The sequence below is a fragment of the Cataglyphis hispanica genome, chromosome 2 (assembly GCF_021464435.1).
Source record: "Cataglyphis hispanica isolate Lineage 1 chromosome 2, ULB_Chis1_1.0, whole genome shotgun sequence".
Lineage (NCBI taxonomy): Eukaryota > Metazoa > Arthropoda > Insecta > Hymenoptera > Formicidae > Cataglyphis > Cataglyphis hispanica.
This window is the reverse complement of record NC_065955.1, coordinates 2,154,009-2,174,163: the sequence shown is the minus strand read 5'-3', so window position 1 is coordinate 2,174,163 and position 20,155 is coordinate 2,154,009. Positions and strand designations below refer to the sequence as shown.

Below are 20,155 nucleotides of genomic sequence, written 5' to 3'. Positions count from 1 at the left end.
GAAATCACTTCGCATCTTTTAACGTACCGCGAGCGAATTTATGCGCGCATCCACTTTGGCGCCTACGTGCATACTGCGGCACGGCGGACAGAAATACGTATTCGAGAAATCTCAGGCAGTTTCCGCCGCAGTCCGGACAGGTAGATATTACCCTGCTGTAAAATTTAAACGACACTAAGACAGCATGTGGATGATGGGGCATTAAAAATTCGTGAATGATAAGAATCGTGAGAATGCGTCGCGTGAATAAGTTATAAATTGATAAAAAAAAACTTTGGAAAACTTTTAAAGACTCTAATCAGTAATAACATTTTTGTATAATTAAAAAAGGGAATTAGTTAATCAATTTTTTTATCTACTTAAATATTTGCTGACTTTTATATATATTTCGTCTTTTTATTTAAAAATATCAAAGGACAATTTTATATCAATGGGATTGTGTAGGCTCAAAAACTAAATTATGCAATATTCTAAAACTATCTTTGTATTTTTTTCGATCATTGATAAAAAAAAAAAGCACTGAGAATTTGAGATACCAAGTATAGTACAGTTTATTTTGTCTGGATATATTAAATCAAATTGCTTTCCATCGAAATAGCAACCGCGTTTTAAAGTAAGCTTCTATACGATACAAATAATATTCAAAGTAAATATGAAAACAATTTTGACAAATCGCCTATCAGCGCAGTTTGAATCGCTTTGAATCGCAATGACTTTTCTGCGAAGGGAATGCGAAAAGTATGCAATTGATCGAGTAATTATACGAGATCTGCGTGAAAGGCAGTTTCTATATGGCAATGATATAAGCAGTAAGGATTAAAGTTCCGATTGCATTCGCGCGTACACACATTGCATCTGTTTTCGTTCGCGTTAATTAATATTGTAGCCTCTGTCACCGCGCCTTAATTGAACACGCCTCTTGGAGCAGGCAATCTCCTTCAAAAGAAACGATTATAAAATCAGATCTTATCAGATCGTACCGTCTTATCAGGCCGTATATATGCCGTATATATGCCGATAAGTATCATGTGCGATCGTGGGATCAGCGTATCGCGCGTTTGGATTAAAAGAAATCGAATTAACTGCTGTTGTAGGATCGACAGGACTCGAAATTAAATATCGACATTAATTATGCTCGATGTAAACATCAGCGCGCCGTGCACTCGATATGTATGGTTAAACCAGCCCCAAAATTATTTTTCATACAATGTATTGAGGTTGATATTATAGGAGCACGTGTATCCGGATATCCCGTTACAGGATATGAGTTTCTTTTATCTTTGATTTGTGCACACTGAGTCGATTAAATTGATCGTTTATCGCGAGATCAGGATGTACACATTTAAGCGTTAGCGATAATTCTGGATTAAAGAGCGCGTTTTTGCGAAAGGTGCAGCTATCTTTGCGCGAAATCTTACATTTCAATTACAATATCTGTAGTAATAATTTTAATAATAATTTTAATAATTACTCGAATCCCATTTTTTGCGTTCACTTGTGATAAACGCAATTATTAAAATGCAGAAAATTACAGGCTTACCGTTCTTCCTCGTTCTTATGAACCGTACAGTTTCTTATTTTTTAGATGTAAACATACATGAATATCTTCAAATAGCTTCAAAACTTGTTCTCGTTATCGTTACTTTTGATCAATTGCTATTAATAACACAAGTTTGCACGATTTTGCGGTTTGAAAAACGAGTTGTTTCCTATAATTTTTTTGTGCACTGAATGAGATTAAAATCCGGTTTTTTTTAATCAGGTTTTTTATCATTTTTATAAATTTGTAGCAAACTCAGTGTGCAAGAGATTTCACAGATAGGATTCAAATGAAACTTTGAACATTGTACTTTAATCTAAAAATATCGAATCTTTTATTGCCAATATCATTGAATCTCAGGCGCGTTTTGTTTTTAGATGATGTAGGCGCACTGTGTCAAGTAGAACGATTGCTCCATGCAATTTGACTGCAAGAATTGGTAATAATAAAATTTTTATTGGTGAATTTAATAAATAACAAATTATATTTTATAAAAAAATCATCTTCCAAAATTTTTGTAAACCATAATTTTTTTAGCAAATAAAAAAAAAAACGTTTTTAGTGCGATTAAGTACTTTTACTTTCGCGTATTGAACTATGATTAAAATTTTGACAAGGGTTACAAATGTTTGCAATGATTTTGCAATCGGACTGCATGAATCCGGACAGGCAATCGTTCTCTTGACACAGTGCGACTATACCTGAAAATAAATTCGATATTTTTATATTAAAGTTATATTAAAAAAATACTAATATTTAAGCTTCTATTTGAGTCCTGTCTGAAGTTTCTACACATTAAATTCTGCTACAAATTTTCAAAAATGATAAGAAACGTTTATTTTTTGAAGGTTTTAACCCATTTTTTTTCGAAATCTGACGTGATAGGTCATTTTGCTTTGCGGATTTAGATTCAGCTCCCAAAATACTGGAAAACTATTCGTTTCTTCCAGACCGCAGAAAAAAATATAAAATTATACAGATTTGTGATAATGAGAGCAAAGTTTTTTATCGCTGTCGTTAATACCACTCAATTCATTAAATCATTTTTAACCTTTTTTATACGTATCAAACACGTCGCAAATTACGATGAAGTCTTTTAATTTCTGTAGCGAGGCGCTCAAAAATTGCATCGTCCATCATTTTTATCGGAATGTAGAATGTTTTCCGTGAAGGCGCAAGATGGGAAACCTGTCGTGCGCTTTTCTGTGTACGAAGATGAGAGCGGAGGGATCGTAAATCGAGATGGCTTCTAGGTGAATGAAGTATATGACAGCAACGGTAGGAGAATAGCGCGAGGAAAAATCATGAAAAACTTGATAGCTTAAACTACTTGTTTTCGATCTTATGCTAATCGACAAATTTAATTTTATCGTATAATTTTGAAAGAGAATCATAGTAAAATAGAAAAAATGTACCAAAAAATTACACATACATATATTTTTGTAATAAGATTATTAATATAATACAATAGCGATTTAATCGAATAATTCTTCAACAGAATTAAAGCATAATAGATTAATAAAAATAATTATTTTCCAAGTATAATACTATATAAATATCATATATAATTAAACTATTATTTTTTTATGAAATTGCAATTCTAAAAAAGAAGCATGCATTACACGTAAAACTTACGATTCTGTAGATGAATTTTCTCTTCAGCAGTTCTGAAATTATAAAAGGATATATAAATAATATCAAGAATTACAAGCAATTTGTGATTAAAGCACAGTATAATATATTTGTGCGAGAAATTCGATGGATTGTACGTGTAATCACAGTGAACGTAATGTAGTACTAATTCCTTGAGAGAGAGAGAGGCTGTCTTGCCGGTATTCCTGATGACTCTTACAAATATAGCAATCGTCGGCGATCGAGGGCGATAAATCACAGCCGCGACAAATGAGAATACAAGCTATGGCGACATTTTCTTTATGCTAATCTTTACTCTCCGAGTAAATCGCGCGCATTCGCCATGATCCATTAACGGAAAACGGCAAAGCGTACGACGAGCATTATTGCGACAAGACGATAGGACGTGGGAGAAGTCTTGGCATGAAAGAATGTGTAATTGTTTTGAAAGAGACCGAGAGAGCTTCGTCGTCGTCTTTCGTGTGGGATGTGTGAAAGGCGACCTAGCCTGCCGCCACATCGAGCGTAAACGATGAGGACAGGTTTCGTTTCTTTCGCCTGTCCACATATTCCGACCTCTCTTCTAATGGTCTCGAGCGCAAAAACCGCCGGTCCGATAATGGATCGAACGAGCGATGCACGTAATTTTCGAGTTATTTTCAAGCCAAAGTCGAGTCTACGACAATTGAAGCAAATATATTTATTGGAATACGATATTATGTTTGACAGAGAAATTTTGTGACAATTAATGGAAACTTAAGATATGTATGCTTACTTTGTCTTCTAATGAAATAGTCCATAATGCTTATATTTTTTTGTAATAAAATATATTTTTATGTTGAAAAGTCTTTAATTTCTCTTGTGAAAATTTTACATTTAATGCGACGATACAAGATTTTGAAATTGAAAATGGTCAGCAGCTGATAACTGAATTGAATTGAATTGAAAGCGTAGTTGGCATACTTCTTATTACTAGTCAAGAAATTCCAACGAGAATTTTATTCGAAGATATTCTTGAAAACTAAATGAAATCGTCTGAGGTCAAAAGCGGAAAAGATAGATTCTCTCGTTAAAATTTCTTCCGCATTCCTCGCAATTTATTTGAAATTGAAGAAACTTTACGTTTTGTGTATTTCTATAATTTTCAAATCCTTGCCGAAATCACGGAGATACTATAGAAGGAATTTTCTCTCATGCCAGCATTCACCTCCGTCGATATATTCGCTACGCTGGAGCCATTCGAAATTTTGAAACAAGATGTATCCATTCGCGAGAGGCAGTCGAGTGGAGGCATCAACAATAGGGATTATCAGCATTGGCTGAGCCGACTTCACGTTGATATTGGTCTCTCGAGCCCCGACATATTGTAATCACGCGGATATATTGTACTCGTGCAATGCACGTTCGTCTACCCTCAACACATCTCTCTCCTCACGCTATTCGATCCACCGATCTTTTCCTCCCCCTTCTCTTCCACTCCCGCAGGCACCCCCTTTCGGTCTCTTTCTTCGCGTTCGTCCATTTCCCCCGGCTTCTACCCGGGACGATCAATGCTCTTCTATCCTACCGATAACTCGATAATATTACACGCGAAAACCGCTTCCGACGTGCTCGCCCAGTCAGCGAGCCACTTGTGCGAGCAAATAACCAGTTATCGGAAAACCGATTTTATTTTCAAGGAGGAGAGTGGTGGTTTCGATTTTTTCTCATCCGCGCTACTCGACTCTCCTTCTCTTTCCATCTCTCTAGTATTTCTCTTCTTCTTCTTTTTCCATTTTTCTGTTCTTTCTTTATTTTTTTTTCGTGTTTTAGTTTCTATGCCGTGTACGGGGGAGGACAAGATTGGCACGATTAGGGTTAAACGACGCAATTCTCTTTCTAAAGCTGCATGGCATCCTTTTTGCTGATTCTTTAAATCCGTAGTTAATCCATAGTTTAAGCCTTTATTTCTCTAAATGCAAAATAAAAAAATATTGGAATATTTTTTCACAAATGTAGCAAAATAATATTTTTCTATGCATATAATAATAATATTAAACATAATATAGTGTTAGCGTCGGTGGAAATAATTCATATTCGAAAAAAGTCTAACTTTTTGAAATATTTTTATATTTAAAGCAAAAATATTCACATAATATTTCTAATGCATATATAATTGCGATTATATATTAATTACTTTTAAATTGATGTGTACTTTATATGCAAAGAAAAGAAACGATAAATTTAAGCATATTATTGCACAGTTACATATGTGCAATAGACCCTGCTCTCTTTACTTATTATTTACAGAATATTATATTCTAAGCAAAAATATGTTTGTTAAATATGTTAAGATAAGCCAACTGTGGATAAATTCTTAGAGAAATAGTAGAGAAAGAATTTATAAACTTATCTACTATATAAAAATTGTAGCGTTAAACAGTTTGCCGTTTTTCATAAACACACATATTATATGTAAATACATATATATATATCTGTATGTTTTTTTAGATTCTAAAAGACTCCATGACAGAAAGGAATCAGCAGCTCTCTGAATTGAAGAATCTTTTCGGCCATTTAGAAGAACATCGTTCTTTAAAAGGTTACGATGGCCCGAAGACATCACGGTGAGTTTGCATAATATTTTTTATAGAATATACATGTGGAAAGCCATGTGTAAAATTTTTATAGATATTATAGCGAAGATAAATTGATGTAATCAAAGTACCTTGCTCATTAATATATAAAAAAAGAATTGAATACATTTATATTATATTCATACTTTTAGCACAAAGATGTATACGTAATTTTTAACTTTTGTGAAAACCGTCTTTTATGGTTATCCGAATCAAAAAACATCAACGCGAGATAAGAAAAGAATCAATCAATTCATTGTACCGATCATTGTACCGATTGAAGATTAATTACGTGTCTCGGATATTTGAGGTTTAACGCGGTAATGCAATTCTTTTGTCGTTCTTGCTTTGTACTAACAATAAGATCTTTGGCACTTCTCTCAATCTTTATCGCATCGTGAATCAGTTCTTTCTGCTTCGATATCGGATCTTTCGCGAAAAAAAAGAGCCAAGCAATTGAACGCAGTTCACCGCGAGTCTAATCGAAAAGACATTCTTTTACAGTACGTACTTTTTTGACATACTTTTTCTCTCTCTTTTGTCACAACCTTTTAATGTCAAAATTTATGATGTAACTTAATCTATATGCTAAATCTGTTTGAACACTTTTTAGAACAATATTATTAATTATTTTAACAATTAATTTTCTATTATGCTGATAGACTCATATAAATATTATCACAAACAAAAGAATTATAAAAAATATAATTATTAACACGATATTTTTAATTTTAAAATTGATTAGGCTTATAATTATAATTCTCAACTTTTGGAAAAAAAAAATTATTCTATAATGATAATATTTGGAAATTATATGTATAAAGTTAGATCCAAAATTACTGATGTTATCACCTGCTTTATTTATGATAATATCAATTAATTGCGCTTATGTATCGCTATTAAGGTAGACTCATTTCCATTGTAAATGATATCGTAAATCTATTTCCGGCAATAGTATAATCTCCATTATGCGCGAAATACAATTGATTATCTGGAGGTTGAAAGTACATTTAAACGTATCTGACATTTACATCAAATGTAGATCGTTGATAATTAAAGCTATTGACGGTAAAATCGTTTAAAAATTGCGATTATATGATTTTAATCGTACAATTGTTAATTCTAATATTTTACTTTCCCATATTTCATAATGTAGCTATGCAGATATTTCAAAATGGTTTTCCACATATTTTGGTTTAAATTATTTAACCACATCTATACAAAAAGATGGAGGAATTGTTTCGAAAAATTCGAAAATAAGAGCAATGGAAGTGCAATGAAAGAGCAATGAAAATTTGAACTTGAATAAATTTAAATAAAATTTTGCAAAGATTTACGAATGAGAAAAAAAATTATTGATAATTTAGAGTAATAATATATTTTTATTTAACAAAATTTATGCAAGAGTTAATTTTTAAATGAAATATTCTAAATTGATAAAATATATCAACATATCTACATCATTTTTGTATTCTTTATTATGTCTTTATAACATAGTAGAAGTGCTCCTTAAACATATGTATCGGTTTAATCTGGCTTGATTATTTCTATGTCATGAAAGTTGTAACTACAAATAGGTTTATTACTATACACCTGGAATGTCTTTAGTAACATAGCACTGCTTATAATCTGCAAGATTGTATGATAAGAACAATAGAGTTATAAAGCTGTCAAGCTAGAATTTATAACCAGATATAACACAACAAATGAATTTATACATAGTGCATTTTTGCAAATCACATTAGATTGTTTGATTTATCGTATATGCTATAAAATTCTCTGAATTCTTTGCTGCTACCATAACTTTTAAGACACTAATACATGTGCTTTATTTTTAAAATGATCTCAAATATTAATATAAAATACTGCATGCGAAATTTTTGTAGAAATCTCTAAAAATCATAATCTTTATGATAATGATATTTATTTTAATACAACATAAATGAAATTCACAGACTTTCTATTAACTCGGCTAGTAAAAATGAAGATATTTTCTCATAAATTATCTTGCCCAGTAACCGCTGCTGACTTTTGCAACATAATTGTGCAATAAAAATTATCCGTCGGATCAAGCAATTTAAATGCACACGTATACATATGTGTTCTCGTTATTGATAACGTTTTCGACATCAGCGTCGGATCGTCTCTTTCTCTCTCTCTCTCTCTCTTTCTCGAATGTTCGCATAAATCCCTTTATGAACGTGGTGTCACGAATTCACGGCTTGTCGCCGATTTTATTGCATGGCGGATTGTAGTCGCGGCTTTTACGCCGCCTGGATAAAAATATCGAAACTTCCGGCATTCCGTCTGTAAGAGCGATGCGCGGGGGAGAAGAGAAGCTTGGAGAGTGCGCGCAAGGTGCATAACGTACGGCGTGTCGAACGCGCGGCGTGCGCGCCAGACGCATAGATGCGGTATAAATGCATATCTTCGTAACGTGCAGACCGTTTCGAATTTAGCCTGCCGAAGTGCATGACTATGTTCTTTTAACGGGTTGAGTGGGCTCTCCACAGTGCGTGCCATAAAGTCGATACTGTATTATTGTGGGATGCTTACGCGTACGACTTTATGGATGTCTCGATTTCTTCTCATGCTGTTTTCTCTGTGTATTCAGAATTTTATTAATAGTAATTGAAAAATTCTGAAGAGGAAGAAATTTTCAACGCGAGTGAAAAAAAAAATGTTGATTATAAAATTAGATATATTATCGTGGAATGAAGTTATGTTCGAAAATTAAGGTTTAATTACTATTAGATTTATCTTTCATTAATGGCTAAATGAATATTATAGATAAGAACAGTTTTCTCGTCAAGAGAGTGTATCAGTTTTACTTATCGCAATTGCATAGAATGCAAATTAATCGGTTATTATTCGTTTATTTTCGCCGCGGCGTTATATTGCGAAAAGAGGTGAAACTTCTTTTTCACATGCGCACTTTAATATTAGACGAAGCGATAAATTTAGAAATCCGCGTGACTCGAAGCCATATCTCGATGCGGTGATAATTGTCGCGGATTATAGTCCTCTAAATCAACCATGCATCTTTACACGTTCTCTACCTTAGATTGCCGCTTTCGCACTTATCGCCGACAAATGGCATCTCTCTTTCCTTTCTCTCGACAATCGCGTGATCGTTTGTCGTAAATAACAATTAAACGAAATTCCGGGTAACATTAAATTGAAACTCGCCCTCATTTCCTGTCTACTTTTTCTACCAGTGGCTTTTGGCCACTGCTAAATTAACCGTGGTCATCATAAATTTTACTTTACTCACGGTACGTATAATGATCGATAATTAAATGACGAACCATTAGTTCACGAGAACTTTGTCTGGTCTTATTCCGGCATTTTCTCTGTCTTGTAGGTTTTGTCTGAATGATGCATTTTTTTTTTAAATTTACATCTTTATTATTACTCTTCTAAATGATAATATTAGAATAAAAGATTTTAATCTTCTATAATCTCTAAAATATATATTAATCAAATAATTATTATTAATGCAAAGAATTAATCAGAATAATATTAGTGCTGGCGAAAAAACAAAGATATAAGAAAAATTTGATTAAAAATGTAATTGATTATTTTAACGTGCCAATTCGTATTGATAATAAATCTTGCCTTGCAATTCCCGGCAATGCAGATAAACTTCCGATAATCGGCGCGGAGCGATAAATTCCTTCCGAATCGGGCAATCAGATGCAGGTGTATTACAGGTGCAATACCTGTCGTCGCGTATAACTGCGCACATGGGGCAGGTGATTGCCGACAGAATCATTCCTTTCATCTGGAATTGATCTTGATGAACTACCCTATAATATTACGCGCAATACATTGGCGTCAAAGTTCGATGTTCTTTTTTATTACATGTTTATAGATAACATCGTTATCGTTTTATCCCGAGTGCGAACGTGACGCAAATCTTACACGTGTTATGCCGACGTATGTATATTAATCGCCAACGTAATATCGTCGTTCGTAATATCGATAAATGATGATCGAAGCGATTGTTTTCTTTGCGACGGAAAATGTGAATTTATTCGTAGAAAACAGATATAGAAAGATTGCATAATTATGTATCGTGTATATATATATATATATCTTTCTTCCTTAAAAAATATTTATATTAATGATTTTTGCATTGTTGATTATGAACATCTGAATAACGAGATATGTTGAAAATATATACGAAAAGACATGTGCGTGTGCATAATTTTGGATATCGCCCAGCCTCTCAACCCACGAAATAATGTGCATACGCGCGTTTCCCACTCATCTGTTATTCAATTTTCACTCACATTCTCCCATTTCCTTCAAGTCTCGTAATACGATCATGCAATTTCCCTCGTCTTTCTCACACATCCGAGATATGCGAGTAACACACAGGTAAGGCGAGTAACACGCGAATGTAACGAATTCCACCTGCAATACAACTGACGATTAACTCCTAATTAAGAATCCGTATCGTTTTTTTATCATTGATCGTTCTAGCATACATAGCGAGCCGACAAACACGTACTTCGCGGAATTTATTCACATCCGCTGAGGCTTAGCATTAGGTGCGATGTATATAGCGGTACATAGTTTGTGTCGGTATGATAAAAATCAATTTCATTTCCTTGCGCCCCCAAGTCCTTTCAATGAAAATGATTTTCATCGCGGAGGAAATGAGCGTGTGTTACCGTTTTTTTATCTGCGAGATTAATTTTAGCGAACCCTAGCGAGCGATGCATCGTAGAGGACGAGAGAACTCGTCCGTTGCATTGTACGTACAAATCCGTTGCCCGTGAAACAATCATTATTCCCGGCAGATCGTCTGCGTTATTGAGCAAGAACGGGACTTCCGTCGGGGAATCAGATACCCAGCTCACATGTGCAACGCGGCCAAAAGAGATGCGCATACCTAGGAATCTACCTATCCTGTTCGCGTACCTGCTCGCCGCCTGCCTACCTATCCTACCTGCGATTCTCCACGTGCATCCGTGTAGGAAGCGTCTGTGCACAGATTACAAAATGGATATTGGCTGCACGAGCTGCATTCTCTATGATCTGTGCCATAGTGCAGATGGACCAGGTTTAAGGGTATTTCCACAACGGATGTAACGATTTTTAAATTGACTTCTCGTATTGCACAAGCCGAAATTAAAAGTAAAAATGCGCAAAATACCGGTGATTTTTATACGTTTCTTTTTTTGTCTCTTTCTCGCCAATTAAGATCTTCATAATGGCTGCAGCGATTTCTAAATTGAGCTGTCATATCGCACAAACCGAAATAAAACGTGAAAATGCGCGATTAAATATATGCTTAATATTATAATTTTTATTTCACAATAAATTGCTCGCGCATAATTGAAGAATGAGCGAGTAAAACGCATGTCATATAACGGGATAAGAGATATTACTTACGAATCGGATAATTTATTGTGTGTACGTAGCCTACTACCGGAATCGACCGACACATGTGAATTCTATCGGAAACTAGAAGGAGAACCCATGGAAATTGGCAATTATCGCAACCCATAACTAAGAGTCTTAGCCATGCGCGTTCTATCGAGACATAAGGTCTGCGCGCCGTTGTCGGAGGTCAGAGTGCAGGGTCATTACGCAATAATTAGAAATTAAAAATCGTAAGCGCCGCGATGTCTGCATCTATCCCCCTTGCCGTCTCTATCGGGCTTGTTTCCCCCGGCATTAGAGATTCTCCTTCATCCTCTCTTATCCGGTACACCCTGCATCATGCTTAATTCGTTGCAGTTAAGCGTATCGTCAGCTGGCGAATTGCATTTCTCGCAACGATGTCCATCCGACGGGTTAATGAACCTGGCGCCTGTTACTACGTCCCTTCCCGTCCCTGCTTTCTTTTACGTTGCAAAACGTCGAAGAAGAGAGATAGGGACATCGAATTGCCGCTAGAGAGAATTGCACGCGCGTAGAGCGGCTGGTAAACACCGCTTCAGAAACTGACCTTCTCCTCTCTCGAGCCTTATTACACTCCGGTTTAGCCCCTTATGGCGTAATGCGCGGCCGAGTGCAAGATCGATGGCTTTCAACAGTTTCTAATAAATCTGCATCTCACATCCGCAATTATTCGCTACTTGTCCACCCTAACGTCACTCTACTTCTTTTAGTAAATTTAATATCCTTCAAAGATTAAAATTGCAGATAATAGAATACAGATTAGCAGAAAAATATGTTATTTTTATGTTGCGTTTTATAAAATCTTGCATTGATTATAAAGAATATATTTTTCAAATTTTATAGATATTTATGTTATTTGTTTAATTAAACAGGCTTTTAACTTTGACTTTTTTTTGTTATAGAGAAAAAAAAATGTGGAAATATTATTTTTTATATCGAAAATAACATAAAATGTAAATTCTATATTATGAATTTTTTTATTTTTAAATAGCAAATAAATGAAAATTTCTTCAATTCTACAGATTCATCGTTTAAAGACAGACAGGCACGAATGTGATTAGCGTCTAATACGCTTTCACCGAAGCGGGGCGTTAATCTCGATGATTTTTCTCAATAGTCTTCAGAAGTAGTAAACAACTTTGATTTATTCTAAAAATGTCCATGAAATGGGAAACCACGTGCGTGCTGACGCATTTTCTTTTACGATGGTGCACGAAGCGACCGGTATGAAAGGGTCGCAAGTCGTAGCAGTATCTATTTGTCCGTGACGTGGTTTTCATATTGGAAAGAAGGTCTCTCTTCTTTGCTCGAAGGAGTAACGCCCAGGAAACTGGTTTCTACCTTCGCCTTCTCCTCGTTCCTAGATCTTACGTCGGACCTTTCTCCATAAGGAACGACTCCGGGTTTTACGAGTTTCTAATGAGAATGGGTTGCGTTAGCATGCAGTGGCAACCGCGTAAACAACACATTATATTCTCCTTGATGCGTTACATGCGCCGGGATGAGAGGCACCGAGGAATTTCTGCCTCTTCGATAGATGGAGGACGCGCACGAAGAATTTCTAGCTCCTTCTAGCTCCTTCAAGATTCCGTTAAAGGCCTGTGAGCCGAATTCCGTCGACTTGTGATCAACAGAAATGTAAATTTGCTCGTAACGTCACTTTTGTCAATACGACTTATGTTAATTGAGAAAATTTTGCAAAATACTCATATAACTCGTAATATAAGAAAATTGCTTTGGATTTATCATCATATTCGTATCATCTATGATTACTTTTTTAATAATAAAAGTTTGAAATCATATTCACAGGTGCAAGAAATATATTATTGATAATATAGAGTCTACTTGAAGTTTTCAATTAATTTGTTTGATTTCTATTGTTGATAACCAAAATACAAATGGCCTGTGTACGATGAAAAATGAGAGAAAGATTTTATCGACTTCGACGCGATGTATCAGTTTCGACTGTATTAATTAGCTTCGTGATTACATGACAGCGATTAATTTAATAATACGTTTCGATTCGCTCCCAACTTCCACGTCGCTTTCAATTTGAACAATTAACTTTTTCGCTCGTAAATCAGATATATACCGATGTTGCAGGTGCACGCCTACATATTTCGCAATATCGCGATGGAAGACCTTTTTTAAAATTTTATTCCTCACTAAAATATCAGTTATGCAATTATTATGTCTTCGCGTGGATATATATGTACATACAGATTAATTAACGATATTTATTGTACGTTGCTTTTCATTTAATCAATATTAAATGACTGAGATATATCTTTAATATAATTTTAAATAGAATTACAAACTTTAGAGTCGTTAAAGATATATACTTTTTATTTTAATTATTTATTATTTATTTTTTTAATTTAATTGTAATAGCATAATTCTTATATTAAATTCGATTAATACACTGCTAAACAAAATTACGTTTTCAAATCCGAGATATTTTCAGTTCATTAAAGGTATTTTAACACACATATTATTGCTTGAGAATCAAAAACTATTTGTTACTTTGCGTTCATATTTAATGAGAAAAGCAGTACGTATATATATTTAATATATTTATTAAAAATATATATTTGGTATATTTATTGTTGACAAGTGTAACTCTAATACTTTATCATTAATAAAATCGTTAACGATTAACTTGTCTCGTTAAAAGTATGTATGTTGATGTGGCATGTTTGCCCGCGAATCAATATTTGAATAAATGAATATGATAAGGCAAGGATAGCCATAAAATACGAGGAATGTACATGTACGTCCATATTTACGAATCGCGAGGATCGCAGCATCTGCATCGCATCACAAAATAACGATTCGATTACCGCTAATATACGAAAATGGCATAAGTACAGACTGCACTCTCGGAATCGAAATGTAACGCAATTTCAATCGATTATAATCGTCGGCCCTTTATCCAGTTGCGTCTTGTACGATCATTCGATTAAAATTACACAAAAACATTACTCGGACCGATCGGCGGCAGATGTGCAGTAAGAACGAATGGATTTCGAATGCATGAGCGATGCAAGGCGTGTTTGTCTTCTCGTAGGTATGCATTCAGACGCATACCGATGTTACCATAATAATTGATCCATGATAGGATCAGTATCAGTATCATGCAAAGTCATTTCGGATGATTGGTCATCATCGACATAATGAAAGAAATTTTTTTTCCCTCTCTCGTGTCTAAGAATATCAAATGCCAATCGATAACTAATAATATGATATTCACAGCATAATATGAAAATTTTTATAAATTAGAACCAATATATGAACATTTGTGTTAAAATAAAAATTGTTACAGAATTTATTTCTTATTTTCTTATATTATTTTAGAAACAGAATCAGAAAATGATAATTGTTTATCATTTAATTAATGTACACGATACAAATCTCCATGCGTTTGTTGCATATCATATTTATTTATCTGATAACACTTTTTCTAAATTATCTATCTAATTATAGTTTATATTGTTAAGTGAAATTATCTTGAATAATTTAAAAAAAAAATTTTATTTCGTTAATAATATGATATGATTTTGATAATACGACTAAAAGAACATTTTAGGTGGAAAAAGAAAAGATATTAATTTTGAATATATATAAATATAATGTAATTCATTTATATGTAAATAAATATATTTAACAATAAATCTTTATAAAATTCATAAAGAAATTTGACAAAAAGTTTGAAATACGGTTTCGAATGTAAACATACATTATAACGATATAGGAAATGTTTTCAATCTGCAAAGCTCTTCGCTTGATATCGACGAATGTCTCGATCTTCAGACCGAGTTATAAATCATTTTAATCTGATAAATTGCAGATATTGGATCTTATATCGTCACTCTGTTTCTGTCTCCCCTTTTTTTCTCAATACCTTGACTTATATTTCCATTTTATCTTTAATTAATTCTTCTTCAATTTAATTGAATCCATTCCGTACAGAATGCGCCACACAAATATTTCCTGTTTACCAGTTGTGTGAGGCTGTGAATAATATTAATGTATGCACACACTGTCACATACACAGTGCATTTAAAGCAAAACTGCATTAATTGAGTACACGTTTTTCGATATCATCTCAATTATGGATACCCTTTAGAATCCATGTCAAAATGAGAGATTCACATCGGACTGAATTATAATACTTATATCTCAAACAAATTAATCTGTGAACTATTCTATACTACTTGTTGAAAAAAGAAATATACTTTTATATAATTATCTTAATTTTAAATTATTTTTATTATAATATTTAATACAAAATTAAAAAAGAATACATTAATTTTTTTATATTTTATATAAGAAAATATTTTGATTTTTTGCATATTTTTATATATTTAACTTATATCATATTATTAATTGAAGAACATTACAACATATGTGCCTCGAAGAAACTTTATAAAAATATGTGTGCGAATGTTCGAAATGTCTAAATTAATTTGCTTAATTCGTTCTATGCGACATTATATCTTTGAAGTGGAAAATGAAAGAGTCGGCAAATATATTATACATATGTATTAAGACCTCCAAAGCTGACAAAATATTACGTCGTTCATAGACAATATATGTGTCAATTGCGAGGAGATTCAAAGACACGAAATAGTTTAACACTTTACTGTGCTCATTCCTGTCATTCTGATCCCGCACTTATGAGGCTTCGCATTCCCGTTTATTTATCTCAACATTTCTCACTCGACGTATACCAGATTACTAACAGGATGATGTCACAGCACGCATAATGTGTATGTCCTCGATCTGTGCAATTCGCATCTGCAAGTGCAATGCGGATCTCGGGGTATTCAGAGCTGGTTTCGATTAATCAAATATCACTCGAAATCTCCGCAATGCAAATCCAATATTATTCTCGTTTTTCTGCATAATACTCGAGTGTCTTGATCATATATGATGTGTGTAAGTTTATCTCTTTTTGCAATTTTTGGATTGTCTGACAAGAGATACTTATTACATGGCATTAATATATGTATAATGCAATTTTTTAATTCACATGATATTTATACATTTCTTTTATCACACATTGCATTTATATCCCGTTCATTTATTTATTTTTCTAACGATTATGTGATTTTTTTGATTAATTTTTTTTACCATCAACATATAAATTGTTTGAGTATTTTAACAATAATTTAAAAAATTAATATGTATTTATTAATATGTATTTATTAATACGTAATTATTGATGTAATTATCGGTGATAATTTTTCTAACGTCTGATATTAATTACGTTAGTTAAAAAAAAAAAAACATCCGAGATATAAAGTACTGCTTTACATATAACAATGTTCGACATTGTTAACCAATATTGTAAGTGCCTGCTGTTCTGCTAAAACTACTACTTCGACGAAAAGGGGGATAAATCCAATTTGCATGTGTCTGATAAGAAAAGAAAAGAGAGTGCCGTTATTATTTGTTATTTTCTGCATATATTCCGACAGATTTTTCTTGCCGGCATAATCGCACACTTACAATGCGGAAGGCGAAGGACGATATTAGGTCTCCAGACATTCGCAAAACGGTAGTTTCAAGTGTGCTTGAAAATAGAAGGAAATTTAGTTTTAAGCCGATCATGACAAATTAAATCCATTTAAATAGTAGAAACGGTTGCGCTCTGGAGTGCTTGCTCGCGAAGCGAAAGACTAATGTCACGAGGAACGAAATATATTATGCGATATGGAAAAATACGATCGTCAATATATCTGATATGGTTATAAATATGTTTAACGAATGCGAGTTTTATCTTATCGCGCGAATTAATGTACAAGTTCATATTATATGAGCACGACGATTATGAAAACACGAAGAGCTGCGTACGATAATTAAACATGCGTTCAATAAATTATGCGAGTAACGAGTCACGAAATAAGTTTCGCGATTAATATAATGAATGGAGAAACAAACGCGCGAAAATGAGTTCATTTGATAAAGCATTTGATAAAGGTAATTTGATGTTTTGTAGCGGGATGGTCACATATCTTTTGTTATAAAAAAATTAATGATATGAAATGTAATTTTGTATCCGATTATATGTATCGAGACGATTGAAATATTATTTAAAATCAATCTCATTCATGCGATTGGTTGTAATTTAATTTTACTTATTGCCAGGAAGTTTTTATCTTAGAAAGGCATTTTACGCAAATTATCCTAATCGCACTTAAGTCTGATTAAAACCGTGACTGAAGAAATAGACGATTGTACGAAACTGGTGTTGCGTGTTCCCCTTACGATTCATTGATTCGAAAAAAAGCTCAGAAGAAGAGTCGTGCTCGCGGAAATAGCTCGCTCGATGTCCAAGTTACAAGTCGATACAGCGGACCTAGACAGTCATGAATTCCAATACAGACGTCACAAGGATGGATCCCCATTTACGAGGAGAATTCTCTGTCCGTAGTCAGGCAAAAAACCACGAGAGCGCGATAGGTGATAGGTTCGGCGCCTCCTCCGGTCGTCGCGAATCCCGCGGATATAACTTCCTATTACCGAGCGATGAAACAGAGGGGGAGGGGGTGGTTGCCGCGTAGAGGGTGGCTCGATGCGAGGATCGACGGGGTCGTTCGAGCTCGAAAGGGTGTCTCGTGTGCCAAAAGAGAGGCGTGCATTAGGAGATTGTGTTCGACAGTTGTTTACGACTATCTCTTAACCGCCGTCGTCGTCTTCCTCGTCTCGCCGCCCTTTGTGCCGACGCATATCTACGTACGGAGATCTCGGGTGCTCTTTATCTGGCCCTCTCTCGGTTTGTCTGCGAAATCTTGCCGCCCGTGTCTCGCCCCTTCGACGAATGTTGCATCGAGAAACGGCAAAGGCGCGTATTTACGTCGTTGCGCTCACATAACTCCAGCAACCGACAAATCTTTCTTCTTGTCTCTGCCTCCCCTGCTCCTCCGATTTCTCCGGGTCTTACCCTCCTCCACTTTTCTTGCAATCTCGATGAAGTACTTCAAGGATCGTCTTCCAATCCCCTCGCGTGTCGTCTGCGTTTAGACTTGGCCACAATTCCTTTGTCCGCGATATTGTCGCGACATGGCTGCGATACATCAACTGTCGTATCTTCAATTTGAGGATATATCAATCTCTCTCTTCTGCTCATTCAAAAGCGATTATTATATTGAATGAACATCGTTTGGTACCATTTTTTTTTCTCTATATAAAATTGATTGGATAAAAATTATTTCGGTCACGTGTAAGATCTTGACATCTGTCAACAATAGGCGTAATAGAAGCTCATCCAATATATAAATAATAATAATAATACATTCATATAGAAATTTATATTATTTTGGGCGATATTTTGCAGAAGAAGCTATTATCCATGTACCGCATATATAGTGACGAGGAAAGCTAATGGCACTCGTAAGCAATACATTTTATTCTTATTGAACTTTTTACTTAATTGGATTATACGTCGTTGAGCATACTTTATTGCAAAATGATACCGCGTGCATATTCATATCGGAAGTCAGACCGCATATCTACGATACTTTTAGCAATAGATTTATCGTCTCTCGATTCACTAGCTATTACCACATCTGTTTTTTTTTTTATGCATAATAACCGTAATCCGAACATTTATTCTTATCTTTGGTGTAATCTCCGACAAATAATCTCACTTCAGCGAACGTCGAGTTTTCGCTGAAGCCACTAGTCACGACCAGTTTTAAAGTTCCGCGCTTTATAATCGGAACTTTCTATTGCGGTGAATATATGCATAGCGTGTCTATATCTTCCAACAAGTTGTCTAATCTGTTAAAGTCGCTATCGTCATGAGTTTCTGCGGATGAAAGCCGTTCGTTTCTCAGAAGCGACCATCTGTACACCCGTCTGCAAAAACCTAGTTTCGCTCGATCTATTAATAACGCGGACCGTCAAACGAGTCGTGCACATTCACTTGACGCGAGAAAAGTTGTATTTCGTGCGACGATCATTCTTGTGAACGTCGAGTTTGCGGACGGCACGATTCATGCGGCTTGATATTGCTCTTGTTTTCAATGTTCACGCGCACTTTTTTCAATCTTCTATCGCTTCTCGCGTGCAACGCGCGTGCGATAAATAATTCGCGACGCGTTAAGAGTTATCTGATGATTGCCCATATATGCATATCAATTTCGAGCATGCGGAATGTTTCCAATTAAATCAAAAAAAGCCTCGAATACATATGTCATATGCAAGAAAGGTGGTCGATTTCAACGAAAAGTTTTCTTTGATTGAGATATGTTAATTACTAATTCAAGTCTAACAATAAAATTATATATTTTATGAAATTTCAATTGAGAGCAATTAATTTTTTTTTTTTGTAGGTGCAATAATATTATGCGCAAATTATATAATGAATTTTTCCAAATTTTGCCATCAATACACGTATAAAAAAAAAATTATATTTCTGGATTGAGGAATCTTATTACGTTGCGTATTTTTATCTCTAACATATCGTCGACATACACGTCGCGCCATGCCTTTACACGAGTATAAGAACGAAATATTTCTCAAAGTTCGCCAAAGTGCACAGACGGTTTTCTTATCGCGTGGAAAAAGAAGAGGAGCTTGCTCCGCGAGAGGAGGAGCCATCCAGTCGGATATCGACGAGGCAGATGAGCTACCAATAACTCAATGTGCGCTTATAAACTGATCAGACTTCCAAGCACCCTTCCCTCATCGGCGTGGAACCCCGGCAAGACCTTCGATTCGACCCGGTTCCAATAGCTTCGAGTTCGTCTTACGCCCTTCCATGACGACGACGTATTACTCGGAAACTCCTTCGCCAAAGAGTGAAATGCAAGCGAATTTACCGCACGATTTAACAGCCCCTCCGACCTACGCGAGTATATTCATCTACCTACCTTCTCTCGCGTAGCCTGCAGACAGGTAGGAGAAGGAGACGTGAATACTGAGAGAACTGGAATTTCTCGTAACT

The 20,155-nt window shown here is 34.7% G+C and overlaps 1 protein-coding gene across 5 annotated transcripts in view; it reads left to right on the top strand.

Annotated features, from left to right (window-relative positions):
- Positions 1–20,155, top strand: part of LOC126856527 (UPF0489 protein C5orf22 homolog) — a 569,513-nt gene that overhangs the window by 433,368 nt on the left and 115,990 nt on the right. For all 5 annotated transcript variants that reach the window (XM_050605139.1, XM_050605104.1, XM_050605122.1 and 2 more), the window contains one exon: positions 5,663–5,778. In XM_050605139.1, coding sequence (XP_050461096.1) covers positions 5,663–5,778 — 116 coding nt within the window. The remainder of the gene's footprint in view (positions 1–5,662; positions 5,779–20,155) is intronic.